Source organism: Macaca fascicularis, chromosome 4 (assembly GCF_037993035.2).
Source record: "Macaca fascicularis isolate 582-1 chromosome 4, T2T-MFA8v1.1".
NCBI classification, from domain to species: Eukaryota; Metazoa; Chordata; class Mammalia; order Primates; family Cercopithecidae; genus Macaca; species Macaca fascicularis.
In genome coordinates, this window is record NC_088378.1 from 139,982,198 (window position 1) to 139,997,904 (window position 15,707).

Below are 15,707 nucleotides of genomic sequence, written 5' to 3' on the forward strand. Positions count from 1 at the left end.
ATGTTACAGTTCAAGGGAACAAACACCAAAGATAGCCTTTCTGTCGGAAGGAGAGAAAAAGGCCCTCCCACAGGCAAGATAAAACCCACAGAAGAGGAAGCACAAGAGGAAACCACCAACTGCTGGTTTCCAGCAGCACATCACGTCATTCCACCCCACTCCTCCCCCAAGTCTCTCCCTTTCTTTAAGTTTCAAGCCCTGTTTTGCTTCTGTGTTCTTGCACTCCACCATGGTTTTCTGGAACTGAAAACCAGGTCTTTTGTTGGACAGAGGGTGAAGAGCAGGAGAAAAAAGGGATGGTTGGACAGGAGAGAAATTCAGGATATGGAGGCTGGAATTCCGGGTTTATTTTTTCAGCAGGTCATAAAAGGTTTAGTAGAAATCAACGTTACTGGGTAGAGAGCTGCTCCTCCTGTGTCCTCCCCACTTATTTATTTAGGTGTCCCCAAGGACTCCACTCCCACTATTCTGTCTGATCTTTCTTTATGCCCATGACAGGACCAGCTAACAACACCCCTGCCCCACCCCCTATACACATACTTCAGGATTGGGGCAGCTCTGTCTCAGGGCCATGATAATCCCACCCCTCTGCCCCATCTCCAAGGCAACCTGTCAGTGAGAAGAGGACAAAGGGCACAGGAAGGGGCCCCAATAGGAAGCATAAGTGGAAGCACAAAGCTGACCAAGCTACAGGAACAGACCTCTCCCTGCGACAAAGCCCCTTCCCTCAGCTTTTTGTTTCCTTTGCAAAAGACTTGGTCATCTCCCTTCCTATCCCTAACTCTATTTTCTTTTTCTTTTCTTTTTTTTTTTTTTTTTTTAGACAGAGTTTCGCTCTTATTGCCCAGGCTGGAGTGCAATGGCACCACCTCGGCTCACTGCAACCTTCACCTCCTGGGTTCAAGTGATTCTCCCGCCTCCGCCTTCTCGAGTAGCTGGGATTACAGGCACTCACCACCACGCCTGACAAGTTTTTGTATTTTTAGTAGAGATGGGGTTTCACCATGTTGGCCAGGCTGGTCTTGAACTCCCTGACATTAGGTGATCCACCCCCTTCGGCCTCCTAAAGTGCTGGGATTACAGGTGTGAGCCACCTCGCCCGGCCGCTAACTCTACTTTCTATACCCAATCCCAAGTCTAGGCCACAAGGACTGCAAATCTTAGTGCTGAGCTGGGCCTGCAGACAGTAGACTGTGGGGGGCACAGGACCTACTGAGACACCAGTCTGGGCAGCTCAGGAAGTGCTGGCGTCACCCCTTCCCTAATCCCAGGCTGCATGGCTAACGGTTCCTATCTGCAGTCCCAGCCTTCCACTTCCGAGTTCTTCTCTCAGACCACAGTCCCAGCAACCCAGAATTTGGATTGGAGTCTGGAAGAAATGCAGAAGGATTAAACAACCACCTTTCCATTCAAAGGCCGCATCCCTGGATCTTCACGGGTGTGCCTAAGCTGCTAGTGTCAAGTTTTTTATATGAGGGTCAGTTGGGTTGTACTCAGGTTAATGAAGCAGGGAAACTGAGGCAGAAAAGAGTCTTGTGTTCAGGAGAAGTCGGACAAACAAGGAGGTTTTCAGGACTCCTCCTTAACACCCCCATCCCCATCCTGTGGGAGATCCGAGGATTCCCCTTCCGGACCCACTCCCTACATCGTCGAGTCCCGCCCCCCTCCAGTCCCCTCCCCAGGTTCAGGGCGGGGCCGCTCGGTGAGTCAGCGGCTCTCTGATCCAGCCTGGGAGGGGACCGAGCTGGAGGAGCTGGGTGTGGGGTGTGTTGGGCTGGTGGGGAGGCCGAGTTTGGGAGCAAATAGGGTCTGATTGAGCTTGTGTTGCACTGAAGGGACAGCCCTGGGTCTAGGGGAGAGAATCCCTGAGTGTGAGACCCGCCTTCCCTGGCCCCAGCCCCTCCCAGTTCCCCCAGCGACGGCCACTTCCTGGTCCCCGACGCAACCATGGCTGAAGAACAACCGCAGGTCGAATTGTTCGTGAAGGTAAGAACGCTTCTCTCCTCAGCCACCCAAATTCCTGGAAGCCAACTCCCACGTTTCCCTCGGTCCAGCCTTAACTCCCTAATCCCTTCCCTCCTTGGCTCCCACCCCCAATCCCACATGCCCTCTTTGGTTGAGGGGTGGTTTTGAGAGGGGAAGACATTAACTTGTTAGCAAGTAATGAGAGTTCTAGGATCAACCCTGAAAAGTTTGTAAAAGTGCAAGTTTCTAGCAGCCTAAAAGAAGGGAAGTAGAGAAAAAGGAGAATTCCCAAAAGTGAGAGTGGGGTGGGGTAGGGAGCAAGCTGGTGAAGGGACAGTGGGGGCCCAGCAGGGTTTAGAAGGGACAGAGGGGAACCTCAGGACATGTGTCCCTACAAGATCTGAGGGTGAGTAGTGTAGCAGGGGAGGGGTGTGTGTGTGTGTGTGGCTGGAGACATTTCAGGGAAGAGTGTGTGTTGAGAGAGGCCTGAGAGTGAGAGCAAGTAAATTGGGAAGCTTTGAGGGGGTGGAACAAAACAGGAGACTGGGATCAGAGTTCGAAAAGCAGAGCTGGAGAGGTGATGGGGTGGCATCGAATATCCGCAGGACTGGGGAAAGGGAGAGAAGGGGAGGTGGCAAGAAGACGTGAGTAGCTACCACAAGGATGGGTGGGAGAGAGATCACATAGAGGAAGAGAGCTCAGTTAGGGCATTTTGGGATTTGGGAGTTGGAGAAGTAGAAGACTTGCCCCAACTCTCTCCTCTCTCTGCGGGTGTGGGTGAGGAGAGATGGTCCTATGGCATTTGGGTAGCAAAACTGCAGGCAGCAGGCTTCTCGGTGTTGCCCAGCTCCCCTCTGATTCCAGCGGCCGGTCCCCTCCCTACCGCTGCTGCATTCTTTCCCCAGTCTGGGGACCTCCTGTCTATGCCCCTCTCTCCCTTCTGTAACAGCGTCCTCCTCTCTGCTCTGTTTGTGTCTCTCTGTTGGCATGCATGTCTCCCCACCCTCCACTTTCCTGCCGCCTTTCTTTCCCCTTCCCCGCTTTTGTTTCTCTCATCTTTGTGTGTCTCTGCCTGTGTCTCCCTCTCCCTTGTGCTTGGGTTTCTCGGGCAGCCATTCCCTCTCCCTGGGCCGGGGGAAGTCAGAGTGTGCTTGGGTCCACCCCCTTAGGTGTGGTCCCCACCTCACCCTCACATTCGCCTCTGGGGCTATTTTTACTCCTGGGTGAGGCTGTGCCGCAGAGATTCCGGCCCTGTGTTCTGTGAGAGGATAGTTATTGCAGTCAGAGGACTTGTGCTGGGAGACCCTGGCAGCGGGTTAGGGGGTAGCCTTAGCTGCCCAGGCCTCATCCTCATGGTCCCTTCCCCCACATCCTTGACAGGAAGGAAGCTGGAGACAGAGAGATGAATCACCCTCAGCTTAGGGGGAGGTGTCCCTTGGGCCAATGAGGTCACTACTTGCTAATTAGAGGGCAGCCCCTCTCTGTGGGGCCCTCCATATCTCTAGGGCAAGGCCCAGGGCCCCTTGACTAGACTCCCTACCCAGCTGCCAAAGACAGCTTGGGTTGGAGGTTTAGAGAACCAAAGCTCTGGCTCCCAGACCCCACCCCACCTCTCCTGTCTTCAGACTCTACTGCCTTCAGGAACCCAGAAATCCAGGCTTCTAGCCTACAACTCTGGCCTCACTGAAGTTCCACACCCTTCCCTCTCTAGGATTCAGATCCTCCCAAGTTCTCCAGGACCTCCTCCCTTTACTTACCTCCCACCTGTCCTCAGTCTCTGGGGAACCAGAAGCCTGCCTTTGCAAAAAAAATTTCCTATTGATCTGCCTTAGGTTTGACCCAGGCCCAAGGGCGAAGAGCCCATAGTGAGGGGACAGTGTATGTGTCATGACTAGGCAGAAAACAGCTGGTCTGGGAGTGGGAATGCAGAGACTGGCCTAGGGATTGGTGGGGTGCACCAGGCATAACCTTGGGTTGGGGTTGCTTTTCAGGCTGGTAGTGATGGGGCCAAGATTGGGAACTGCCCGTTCTCCCAGAGACTGTTCATGGTACTGTGGCTCAAGGGAGTCACCTTCAATGTTACCACTGTTGACACCAAAAGGTAGGCCTGCTTCTGTTCCTTGAAACACCCCTTGTGTACACATGTGTGCAAACACACACTCACGCACCCGAGTCCTTCTGTCATGAACATTTTTGCCCTCCTCCTGGAGTCCCTTTCTTATCCCACGTCCTCCATTCCCCCTTTCTGGTTCTCCCTGACCCTCATTTCCAGTCCTGATGCCTAATCCTTTCTCCAGGCGGACTGAGACAGTGCAGAAGCTGTGCCCAGGAGGGCAGCTCCCATTCCTGCTGTATGGCACTGAAGTGCACACAGACACCAACAAGATTGAGGAATTTCTGGAGGCAGTGCTGTGCCCTCCCAGGTATAGTGGCACTCAGAAAGTGGAGAGGTGGAGCAGGGAGATTCTGGGAAACAGACAGGTAGCAGAATGGAAAACAGAGATGGTGGTGGGGCTGGGGCAGGGGAGCTAGCTGAGGTTCCTCCCAGGAAGACATCTTACCTCATTTTTCCCATTGGCTTTCAGGTACCCCAAGCTGGCAGCTCTGAACCCTGAGTCCAACACTGCTGGGCTGGACATATTTGCCAAATTTTCTGCCTACATCAAGAATTCAAACCCAGCACTCAATGATAGTGAGTCCTGTGGGTCAGAGGCCTGGGTCCTGGGAGGAATAGAGAGGACCCAGCGGGTAGGAGACATTAGGGGCACCTGGAAGTTCCGATATCAGGGAGATGAAGCAGATGTTGGTAAATTTCCCCCAGCTTCCCATTTTTGCTTTACCTCTGTATTTCCCTGCATTTTTATTGGCCAGGACTTTTAAGCCTTTCTCATTTGTTCCCTAGCCTCTTTTGCTCCACTGGGGACATTAGTTGTCTGCTGGCCTGTTTTCTGGCAGAATAGGATTATGCTTAAGAACAATCATCACTTTAGATCCAGATTGCCTGAGTACAAATCCAACTAGCTGTATAATTTTGAGCAATCATTTCACCTCTAAATCCATTTCCAGATCCACAAAATTAGGATAACAATTTCATATAAATAAGTTTTTTGTTTTGTTATTTTTTTGGAGACAGAGTCTCACTCTGTCGTCCAGGCTGGAGTGCAGTGTCTCAGTCACCTCACTGCAACCTACACCTGCCGGGTTCAAGCTATTCTCCTACCTCAGCCTCCTGAGTAGCTGGGATTACGGACATGCGTCACCATGCCCAGTTAATTTTTGTACTTTTAGTAAAGACGGGGTTTCACCATGTTGGCCAGGCTGGTCTTGAACTCCTGACCTCAGGTGATCCATCTGCCTCGGCCTCCCAAAGTTCTGGGATTACAGGCGTGAGCAACTGCACCTGGCGATATAAATCAGTTTTTAAAATGTAAAGTGCTCAGTTTGGGATGCCGAGGTGAGCGGATCACCTGAGGTTAGGAATTGGAGACCAGCCTGGCCAACATGACTGGGCTCTACTAAAAAAAAATACAAAAATTAGCCAGGTGTGGTGGCAGGCACCTGTAATCCCAGCTACTCAGGAGGCTGAGGCAGGAGAATCATTTGAATATGGGAGGCAGAGGCTGCAGTGAGCCGGGATCATGCCACTGCACTCCAGCCTGGGCAACGGACCAAGACTCCATCTAAAATAAAATAATATAAAGTAAAATAAAATAAAATGTAAAGTGCTTAGAATAACACATAGAAAAGTAAATGAGTGTTAGCTATTATTATTTTGGACTCACCATTAGTATCTACCCCCAACGGGCCTTTTCAGACTATGTCAATCTTTTCCTGAAGTTCTAATCAATTCCCTCTCTTGCACAGATCTGGAGAAGGGACTCCTGAAAGCCCTGAAGGTTTTAGACAATTACTTAACATCGCCCCTCCCAGAAGAAGTGGATGAAACCAGTGCTGAAGATGAAGGTGTCTCTCAGAGGAAGTTTCTGGATGGCAACGAGCTCACCCTGGCTGACTGCAACCTGTTGCCAAAGTTACACATAGTACAGGTGTGTGGTTATTGCGGGAGGAGAGGATGACCACTGGGATGGCCCTTTAAGGAGCTCCCACATGGGCTTCCCCTGACAACCACTCTGAAGATGGCTTCTTTCTTATTGTGGTTTTTACAAATTGCTACCAATGGCAGACCCCACCCCAGTCCTTTGCAGCAGTCATTGCTGGCAAGACCACTGCTTGAGATAATTATATTCCATGATATAAGTCATGGGTGCAAACAGACTACCAAAGAGGAATACATCCCAGTATTACTTTTGAAGAATGCTCTTCCTGTCTCGGTATCACTGCCAAATTCCCAGATTAGATAGAGCAGGCTTTTCCTAAAGTCAAAGCTTTAACTTTCTTTATAGCTTCAATCTTCACTTCCTCTTGTGGAAGATCAAAACTGCTGGTTCCCATGTTTTTGTCATAGCCTCAAAGCTATGGTTTAGTTTGTGCAACATGGGCCTGACGTCAGTCTGCCACACAACTATGTAGTGAACATCCATGTACTAAGCATTGAAATATACACAAGTGTATGGTGACTGGGCCTTGCTCTCAAAGGGTTGAAATCTGAGACAATAAAATATTCACATGAAAGTTAAGAATAAGGCCGGGCGCGGTGGCTCACGCCTGTAATCCCAGCACTTTGGGAGGCCGAGGCGGGCGGATCACAAGGTCAGGAGATCGAGACCACGGTGAAACCCCGTCTCTACTAAAAATACAAAAAATTAGCCGGGCGCGGTGGCGGGCGCCTGTAGTCCCAGCTACTCAGGAGGCTGAGGCAGGAGAATGGCGTAAACCCAGGAGGCGGAGCTTGCAGTGAGCCGAGATCGCGCCACTGCACTCCAGCCTGGGCGACAGAGCGAGACTCCGTCTCAAAAAAAAAAAAAAAAAAAAAAAGAAAGTTAAGAATATATGATGAAGTCAGATGGGCTGGGCACAGTGGCTCACACCTATAATCCCAACACTTTGGGAGGCCAAGGCTGGTGGATCACCTGAGGTTAGGAGTTTGAGACCGGCCTGGCCAACATGGTGAAACCCCATCTCTACTAAAATTACAAAAATTATCCGCAGTGGGCACCTGTAATCACAGCTATTCGGGAGGCTGAGGCAGGAGAATCACTTGAACCTGAGAGGCGGAGGTTGCAGTGAGCCCGGATCATGCCATTGCACTCCAGCCTGGGTGACAGAGCAAGACTCCCTCGTCTCAAAAAAAAAAGTCTGATGAAAAATAAGGACAAAAGTCACTGTGTCAGTGCCTGAAGTGGTATGGGGGAAAAAAGTCACTGTGGAAATTCAAGAGGAGAATTTTATGATATGTAAATTATATCTCAGGTTTTAAAAACTCAGGAAAAATGGCTGGTTATTAAAAGCCAGGATTTCAGTAAGTGAAAAGGAGGGCTAACGATGGTACAAGACAGTAAGGAGTTGAGCTGGTTTTATCATGTCAGCCTGGGGAGAAGGGAAAGGCCAGCGTAGCAGCCAAGGTGGCTTCCCTGGAGCTAACATGTTGGTCCCTCTCCTCTCCCCATCCTCAGGTGGTGTGTAAGAAGTACCGGGGATTCACCATCCCCGAGGTCTTCCGGGGAGTGCATCGGTACTTGAGCAATGCCTACGCGCGGGAAGAATTCGCTTCCACCTGTCCAGATGATGAGGAGATCGAGCTCGCCTATGAGCAAGTGGCCAAGGCCCTCAAATAAGCCCCTCCTGGGACTCCCTCAACCCCCTCTATTTTCTTCACAAAGGCCCTGGTGGTTTCCACATTGCTACCCAATGGACACACTCCAAAATGGCCAGTGGTCAGGGAATCCTGGATCACTTATTCCGGGATGGTGTGATGGAAGAGGGGATGAGGGAAAGAAATGGGGGGCCTGAGTGAGATTTTTATTGTGGGATGGGATGGGTAGAACAACATATTTCAGTAATAAAATACAGAATAAAAATCAAGTGTTTTTACGCAATGGGGGTTTGAAGTGTGGGTGATATGGAATGAGGGGTGGGTCAGTGATCTTGAGCTCAGGGCAGAAGCCAGGAATTAAGAAGGGAAATGTTTGTGGTGGGGGCTATTTTTCGTGCCGGTCCGCCGTTGCGCTGTTGTGAGGTCTACGAAGCATTTGCAGCCCCGACACTAGGGCCGGCCAGATCTGGGTGGGCCTGGGCAGCGCTCGCTGGGCGGCGCCGATTTCTGGCAAGGGGGACGCAGTCTGGATGTAGTGGGCGCGGCTTAGCAGGGCGGAATGGGCGTGGCCCAAAGAAGCCCCGCCCCGTCCCGCTTAGACAATGCCCCGGAGCCGCCAGACCGTCGCGCCCCCGCCCCATCGTAGTATATGAGCTCGCCTACCCAAGGACCCCCTAAAAGCCAGAGCTCCTAGTCCCTGAGGCTTGAAGACGGGGACTCCCTTCTCCACCAACTCTGTCCTCGGGGGGTGGGGCCCCAGCCGAGATCACAGCGCGACAGGAGTGGGGGTGGCCGCTGGAGGTGAGTCTTGGGTGGGAGGCCCTGAACCGTATGGGGGCCGGAGTTTGGGGGTGCCGGGCCCATGCCTGCACCGGACAAAGTATGGGGAGCCGGCATTTGGGCGCGGAGCTAGGCGGGGTGGACTTTGGGACACAGACGGGGAACCCGGCCCTGGAGCCGGGAGTAGCGCCAGCGCCCCGGAACCACGCCCCCTGTTTCCCCGCCCCTCGCATTTCGTTTTAGACCTCTCCCAGTCCTTTGGGACTCAGTCCGGTTTATACTAGGTCTTGCTAGGGGCAGCGTGACCGGCCAGGGCGGAGAGAGGATGCTTAACTCCTTAGGCTGGAACTCCTCCCTTCCTACCCACCTTTTTTCCCTTCTCTTTCGGGTATTCAAGACTTCCATCCCCCAGCCCTTGACTCTCCAGCTTTCTCCTTCTGTCCCATAACCCCTGCGGGTCCCGGGCCGGACTTCAAGCCCCTACCGTAGCGAGCAGCTGAGGGTTAAGGGGGCGGGGCTGCTGCATTTTTGGGGAGTGAGCGCATCCTAGTGGCTGCCAAGAGGGGCGCCCGACAGGGACCTCACGAAGCCCCCGAGCAGGGGCAACAGGTGTTTTGGAGATTAGACACCCTAGCCTTGTTCCTCAGGCTCCTCTTAAAGAATCTGACCCCTGAGGGTGCTGGGTAGAGTGGGGTCGACAGGAGCAGAAGGTCTGGAGGGGGTGGGGCGGAGTGGGAGGGACGCCCAGAGATGGCAGGAGGAAGACCTGGGCGCTCTTAACCACCCCCAACGCCCTTGTCTGCATGTGTCTTTCTCTGTCTCCTCCTTTTCTGTTTCTTCTCCCAGACAGGTGAAGAAACAAGAAAACTAAGAAATTCGAGCGGTTGGAGGGGGCTTCTGTGTGGATGGGATGGGGACGCCAGGGGAGGGGCTGGGCCGCTGCTCCCATGCCCTGATCCGGGGAGTCCCAGAGAGCCTGGCGTCGGGGGAAGATGCGGGGGCTGGCCTTCCGGCTCTGGATCTGGCCAAAGCCCAAAGGGAGCACGGGGTGCTGGGAGGTAAACTGAGGCAGCGACTGGGGCTACAGCTGCTAGAACTGCCACCTGAGGAGTCGTTGCCGCTGGGACCGCTGCTTGGCGACACAGCCGTGATCCAAGGGGACACGGCCCTAATCACGCGACCCTGGAGCCCCGCTCGTAGGCCAGAGGTGAGCGCCACGGCGAGTGTGTGGTATAGGGAAGGACAGGAGGAGCTGGATGTCGGGGCTTTGGGGAAGAATTGGGGACGGGGGTGTCACAGCTCCGTGCCCTCTTCTCCTATCCTAAGGTCGATGGAGTCCGCAAAGCCCTGCAAGACCTGGGGCTCCGAATTGTGGAAATAGGAGACGAGAACGCGACGCTGGATGGCACTGACGTTCTCTTCACCGGTGAGTCTGGTGGGCAGCACCAGCTGGGTCTTGGCACAGGGAAGTAGAGTTTGGGAGACTCGGCCGTCTCGAGCCTTGTTTCCAACTCATTCCCGCCCTCAAACCTCCGCGGCCTCCCGGACTCAGGCCGGGAGTTTTTCGTAGGCCTCTCCAAATGGACCAATCACCGAGGAGCTGAGATCGTGGCGGATACGTTCCGGGTGCGGAGCGGGACCCGCCTAGGGAGGGAGCGGGGTGCAGGTGGGGGGTCGGAAAGGCCTGGGAGCCCGCTGGGGAAAATGAGAGGCACAGAGCAACCTATGTTTGAGGATATCCCATCACCCCTCCCGCGCCCCTGAAAACCTCCCCTCGCTCTCCCTAGGACTTCGCCGTCTCCACTGTGCCGGTCTCGGGTCCCTCACACCTGCGTGGTCTCTGCGGCATGGGGGGACCTCGCACTGTTGTGGCAGGCAGCAGCGAAGCTGCCCAAAAGGCTGTCCGGGTGAGGAGGGGGCGGGGCCAACGAAAGTGGGCGCGGTTCTGGGCCAGGGAGGCAGGGAGCTAGGAGGCTTAGGAAATTAGCCCCAACCCCTGCCCTCATTGGGCTGTCCATCTTATATGAAAGAACACACGAGTAAATAAGAAGTTACAACAGCGGGACTAGGAACAGGGGTGATTAATTTGCTATTCCGGAGTTTCAGGAAACCCCAAAGTTGGCACCTAAACTGTTACTCTAAGGATGGATAGGACAGATAAGGGGAGGGGCTGGGGAAGGTAGGAGGTTGAAAATAACTGCATGTGATTCCAAGGTGGAAATTAGCAAAGGTAACTAAAGTACTTAGTGTCTGACATACAGTAAGCTCTATGTGCTTGCTGTCATTATTATGCACAAATGTCAGTCTTTCCCTAGCCCTTAGTGGTGGTTGAGCAGGCGGACTCAGCTGTGGAGAGGTTCTGAGACTGCAACACTTCCTTTTTCCTCCAGGCAATGGCAGTACTGACTGATCACCCATATGCTTCCCTGACCCTCCCAGATGACGCAGCTGCTGACTGTCTCTTTCTTCGTCCTGGGTTGCCTGGTGTGCCCCCTTTCCTCCTGCACCGTGGAGGTGGGGATCTGCCCAACAGCCAGGAGGTGAGGGAGGGCAGGAACTCCAACACCAAGCACCATCAGAGAAAAGAGTTTCAGGCTTTCCTAGTGGGAGGAAGGGTACCTTCTCTAGAAGCCTGGGTGGGGCCACTCTGAGCTGGCTGGAAGAGTGGCCTGGCTCAGCCTGAGGTCTCACTACCCTCTCCCCACTCCATGTCCTCCCTGTGCAGGCACTGCAGAAGCTCTCTGATGTCACCCTGGTACCTGTGTCCTGCTCAGAACTGGAGAAGGCTGGCGCCGGGCTCAGCTCCCTCTGCTTGGTGCTCAGCACACGCCCCCACAGCTGAGGGCCTGGCCTTGGGGTACTGCTGGCCAGGGGTAGGATAGTATAGGGAGCAGAAGGGGAAGGAGGGTTAGATAGAGAATGCTGAGTAGGCAGTAGTTGGGAGAGAATCTCAATATGGGGGGAGGGCAGAGTGTAGGGAAAAGGATAGGGGCCACTGGGTGAGTCCTCCCTCTCAGAACCAATAAAATAGAATTGACCTTTTAGACTGGGCTGTGACTGGTGTCTTACTGGGTCAAAGGGATAAGGCAGGGCTGAAACCTGGGGTTGGGGTCAGTGCAGGGAAGAAGGCCTCTCATTCAAAAAACTTGTTAGGTACTTACCAACTCATTGCCCAACCATGTCATAGGAACTTGCGCAAAAGATGGACAAGACAGAATTTCTATCGTGGGAAGTGTGTCCAGGGCAGAGAAAAGAGGTTACGGATGGATTGCTCACTGAATTTATCTAAAAGTCAGATGATTCAGAGACTGGTAGATTACCAGTCCACCCCTATTTGATAAAGAAAAAGAAATGACACTTCCAGGGACATTCATTTTTCATTCATTCATTTACTGAGGCTTAGTAATGATATCAAAAGGGTTGGTCTCCTGATGGTGGGGAGCTCACAGTACATGCAAATTTCTTACAAATTGAAATATAGGTTGTGATGTGATGGAACAATTTACAGAAGGCTGTTTCTATGAGGGAAATAAAGGTGGTGTGCCCTAGGGCATCAAAGTATATACAAGGGGTGGGCCAGGAGGATCAGCTTCCCAGAGAAGGCCATACTTGAACTGAGGATAAATAAGAATTAGCCAGGCAGATAGTGTGGAGGAGGGAAAGCGGTACTACAGAAAGAAGGAATTGCACTGGGCAAAGACATTTTGGGGCTAGGGAGAATTCTCTTAAGGCTGGCATTTTCTAAGATGTGCATGTGGAGTGACAGAGATAAGCCTGGAGAGTGGACAAAGTGCTGTAGTATGTTGTATCCAAAGCCAAGGCATGTGGGCACAGAGCTGAAGCTAAGGAGAGTACTTCAGTTCTGTAATAAGGGCTGTCAGAAGCAGTTATCTCTTGAGTAGCATCTCTCTGACTTCAGGGAGGAAAGCAAGGGTAGGAGGATGAGGTGGGGCTATGGGTAATCCAGGAAGGAAGTGAGGAGAGTACATTCACTTGGCAGCACTGGTCATGGAATAGAGTGTGGGTTTGACAGTGATGTTAAGATAGAAAGACTGGACTTTATGGCTCACTGTGTGGGAGTAAGAGAGGAAGGAGGTCTGCATGACTCCCAGTTTCTGGGTTGGGCAACTGGGTTGTTAAAGAGAATGCAGAGGAGAATTAAGTGAGCAGCTTCAGAGATGACAATGAGTTGGGTTTGACATTCGGAGTGCAAAATGCCTGAGGTCAGTCAGGCAGACTGTTTAAGGGGAAGTTTGTTAATCCCAAATCTGAGATCTGAGCCAGACAGAGTTCTCGGTGTCATTTGCAGAGGTGGGGGCTGAGGACTGACTGTGGATGAGAGTGTCCCGGAAGAACAGAAAGGGACAAACCTAGAATGATGGGGAATACTGTAGGGATATGGAGCAAGGAAGAGGAGTCCAAAAAGAAAACACCAGCAACAAAGTAAAATAGAGTTTAAAGAATGGAGTAATCAGGCCGGGCGCTGTGGCTCACACCTATAATCCCAGCACTTTGGGAGGTCGAGGCGGGTGGATCACGAGATCAGGAGATCAAGACCATCCTGGCTAACACAGTGAAACCCCGTCTTTACCAAAAATACAAAAAATTAGCTGGGCGTCTTGGCAGCCGCCTGTAGTCCCAGCTACTCAGGAGGCAGAGGCAGGAGAATGGCGTGAACCTGGGAAGCGGAGCTTGCAGTGAGCCAAGATTATGCCTCTGCACTCCAGCCTGGGCGACAGAGCGAGACTCTATCTCAAAAAAAAAAAAAAAAAAAGGAATGGAGTAATCGGAGACCAAACCAGATGAATGCTAAAAATGTCTACTGGGTGTGGCTCTTAGGACGTTACTGGCAATCTTATGGAGAGCAGATAAGCAATTTCAACAGATGAGCAGTGGGGATAAAGTGAAGGAGAAGAAAATGGAAGAGGCAGGTGTATGCCCCTGGTTCCAAAGCTTGACTGTGAAGGGAAGGGAAGAGATAAGGCAACTGTCTGGGACTTTTGATGTCGTGAGATAGGAGCTAGGGCTTGATTGGATATGCAGACGACACCGGTGGTGAGGGAGACATGGAGGTTATAGGAGAGATGTGAGTAAGTTTAGGAGTAAGATCAGTGGCAGAGACAGCCTAGAGCCCAGGTCTCCCGACTCCCAGTCTAGCACTTATTTCTATACCATGGTGCCTTCCTCTTCCAGGTGAGGGACCAAGGAGGGGAGAGGGATTATGGGTAGCTGGGATCCCCTAGCTTGGGAGGTTTGGAGTAAGGGCTTCCCTTCAAACTACAACCGCATAGATGGTGGAGGCATCAGCAGGGTCCACTGTGGACAGCCGGCGGGGCCTGCTGAGGGCTAGATGGTCCAGATCCGCATAGAGCAGGCTCTGGAGGAGGAAGGGCAGGAAGACAAGATGGTCTCCACAGTCTCCCTTGGGGTTCAGGCCTTTTTTTTTTTTTGGTCCATATTCCTCAGAGATTCTGGCCATCCCCTTCCCATCCCCATGCCCTTACCGGTTCCTGGTCCAGGTCCCCTGGAATCTTGGGCTCTTCCTCCTTTACTGGCCTCTGGGGCTCGGTTTTCACAAGTGGAGCTATGTGGGGGGGACAGAGCTGAAGGATGGAGAGAAGGTGACCAACATGTCTGTTCCCAGCAAGGGCTCAGACTTAGGAATTGAGGGGTGGGGAGTGGGTGTGTAGGAGAAAGAAAACGGGGTGGAGTTAGTCTCACCAAATCTAGGGAGTGGTCGAATCGGTTGCGGGGGCAGGCGCCTGTAAGGGACATTTGAGTCTTTGAGAGCCACCAGTCTTGTCTCACTGGTTCTCCTGGGACTCAGGCCGCGCCAAGGACAGTCCAGCAACTTGAAGGCTCAGACCAGAAACAACTTAGACTCTACCCCCACCGACAGTCCAGCCCAGGCTCTGACTCTGCTGCACTTCCAGCTCATCTCCTCTGGCTGGGCTCTACTCACCAGCCAGCAGCCTCGCTCCCACCTTTGACCTCTCCCATTCTTCGCCAAGACAGGACCAGAGCTCTAGGTCTAGCTCTTTCTTTTGCGAAGGTTCTGGTCCTGCCCTTTCCACCTCTGGTCACTCCCATTTAACCAGGCCAGGTCCCTCCTGCTCACCTGTGCAGCCACCAGACCAGGCCCAAAGCTCCCAGTCCCAGCACCAGCCCAGCGCCCAGCAGCGGGATCAGGAGCTGGGGATACAGGGACCCTGGGGGAAAGGCATGGCAGGGAGGGATGCTGAGGTCAGGGGTTTGACGAGAGAGAGCCAGCTCTCCCGCTCAAGAACCCCCAGCCAAGGCCCTCTTCCATCCTCTTCCCTCCTCCGGGTATGTGTCGGAGTTAAGTTCCCTTGTGCGCACAGGCCTGGACCTACCATGGGTAGGCCCGGGAGTCTTGCAATAGGTCCTGTCCCCCAGCACGTGAAGAACTGTACGGCTCTCGTCCTCGTGGCGGCCCTTGCAGAAAAAGGTGCCCGAGTCCCCCGCGCTCAAGAGGAGCTCCAGCCGCCGGATACCAGAGTCCAGGGAGCGAAGGCGGCCTACAAAAGGCTGGAGGGGAGGCACGGTAGGGGTCCCGCTCGAAGAGGCCCACAGGATCGGTCGGCGTCCTTTGGAGAGGCCCTTGCAGGCCGGAAAGCTGGGCGCCCAGACCCAGCGGATGGGGTGAGAGACTCCTACGCAAGAGAGATTCACCCGGTCCCCAGGGCGGCCGTCCAGAGAAGCTAGGAGAGGCCGGAGGCTGTGGTTAGGGCCGGTCCATAGGGCAAGACGACCCCCCATCCCGTCTCCTCTTTCTCTTCTCTCTTCTGCACTCCAGCCATCCTGGATCTTTCCACACACAACCCACCCTACTAGGCGGCCCCTTTCTTGCTTTAGCCCCTCTGCATCTATCACAACTCTCCCAGGGATTGCTTACCCCCTTGGTTCCCTTGGGCCCTCAAGAGCAGCAGCGGTAGCAGCTGCAGAAACACAGCCATGGTTGGGATGTGGTGAGGAGAAGCTGCGAGCGAATCAGCGGCGTGGGGCGGGTTGGGGGGGGACCGGAGGGAAGTTGGGGGTGAGGAGAACGGAGGGGCTGGGGGGCTCCGATAAGAGAGGGGGCGGGGCCACCAACTACCCAGATCCCTTTGGGAATCCTCGCAGGCAAACTCAGAGTCTTCAGATGGTGCTCACTTAAAATGTGTGCTCGGGCCAATTTACACAAACACTTTTGCCTGCTTAACTTTTCAGGCGCGCCTGTAATCCAGGC

The 15,707-nt window shown here is 53.4% G+C and overlaps 3 protein-coding genes across 13 annotated transcripts; 2 read left to right on the forward strand and 1 right to left on the reverse strand.

Moving 5' to 3' along the window:
- Positions 1-1,704: 1,704 nt before the first annotated feature.
- CLIC1 (chloride intracellular channel 1) lies at positions 1,705-7,961 on the forward strand. The gene is made up of 6 exons (XM_005553485.4): positions 1,705-1,986; positions 3,957-4,066; positions 4,263-4,388; positions 4,551-4,657; positions 5,830-6,011; positions 7,539-7,961. The coding sequence occupies exons 1-6, from the start codon at positions 1,948-1,950 to the stop codon at positions 7,698-7,700; spliced, it is 726 nt and encodes a 241-aa protein (XP_005553542.1). The 5' UTR covers positions 1,705-1,947; the 3' UTR covers positions 7,701-7,961.
- A 302-nt stretch (positions 7,962-8,263) lies between these two features.
- DDAH2 (DDAH family member 2, ADMA-independent) lies at positions 8,264-11,502 on the forward strand. Of its 9 annotated transcripts, none has more exons than XM_005553487.4 (7): positions 8,264-8,479; positions 9,305-9,665; positions 9,785-9,884; positions 10,011-10,084; positions 10,246-10,365; positions 10,849-10,998; positions 11,184-11,502. In XM_005553487.4, exons 2-7 carry the CDS (start codon positions 9,369-9,371, stop codon positions 11,298-11,300), a joined length of 858 nt encoding a protein of 285 aa, XP_005553544.1. In that variant the 5' UTR covers positions 8,264-8,479; positions 9,305-9,368; the 3' UTR covers positions 11,301-11,502. The 9 variants fall into 9 exon arrangements, with proteins under 9 accessions (XP_005553544.1, XP_045246095.2, XP_015305099.1 ...); XM_045390160.2 differs by having other exon boundaries at positions 10,898-10,998; XM_015449613.3 differs by having other exon boundaries at positions 9,309-9,665.
- Positions 11,503-11,831: 329 nt separating this feature from the next.
- Positions 11,832-15,446, reverse strand: MPIG6B (megakaryocyte and platelet inhibitory receptor G6b). Of its 3 annotated transcripts, none has more exons than XM_005553501.4 (6): positions 15,375-15,446; positions 14,833-15,180; positions 14,577-14,667; positions 14,180-14,220; positions 13,963-14,042; positions 11,832-13,835 (listed from the first exon to the last, which is right to left on the reverse strand). In XM_005553501.4, exons 1-6 carry the CDS (start codon positions 15,433-15,435, stop codon positions 13,731-13,733), a joined length of 726 nt encoding a protein of 241 aa, XP_005553558.1. In that variant the 5' UTR covers positions 15,436-15,446; the 3' UTR covers positions 11,832-13,730. The 3 variants fall into 3 exon arrangements, with proteins under 3 accessions (XP_005553558.1, XP_045246090.1, XP_045246091.1); XM_045390155.2 differs by having other exon boundaries at positions 13,963-14,061; XM_045390156.2 differs by lacking the exon at positions 14,577-14,667 and having other exon boundaries at positions 13,963-14,061.
- Positions 15,447-15,707: the final 261 nt, after the last annotated feature.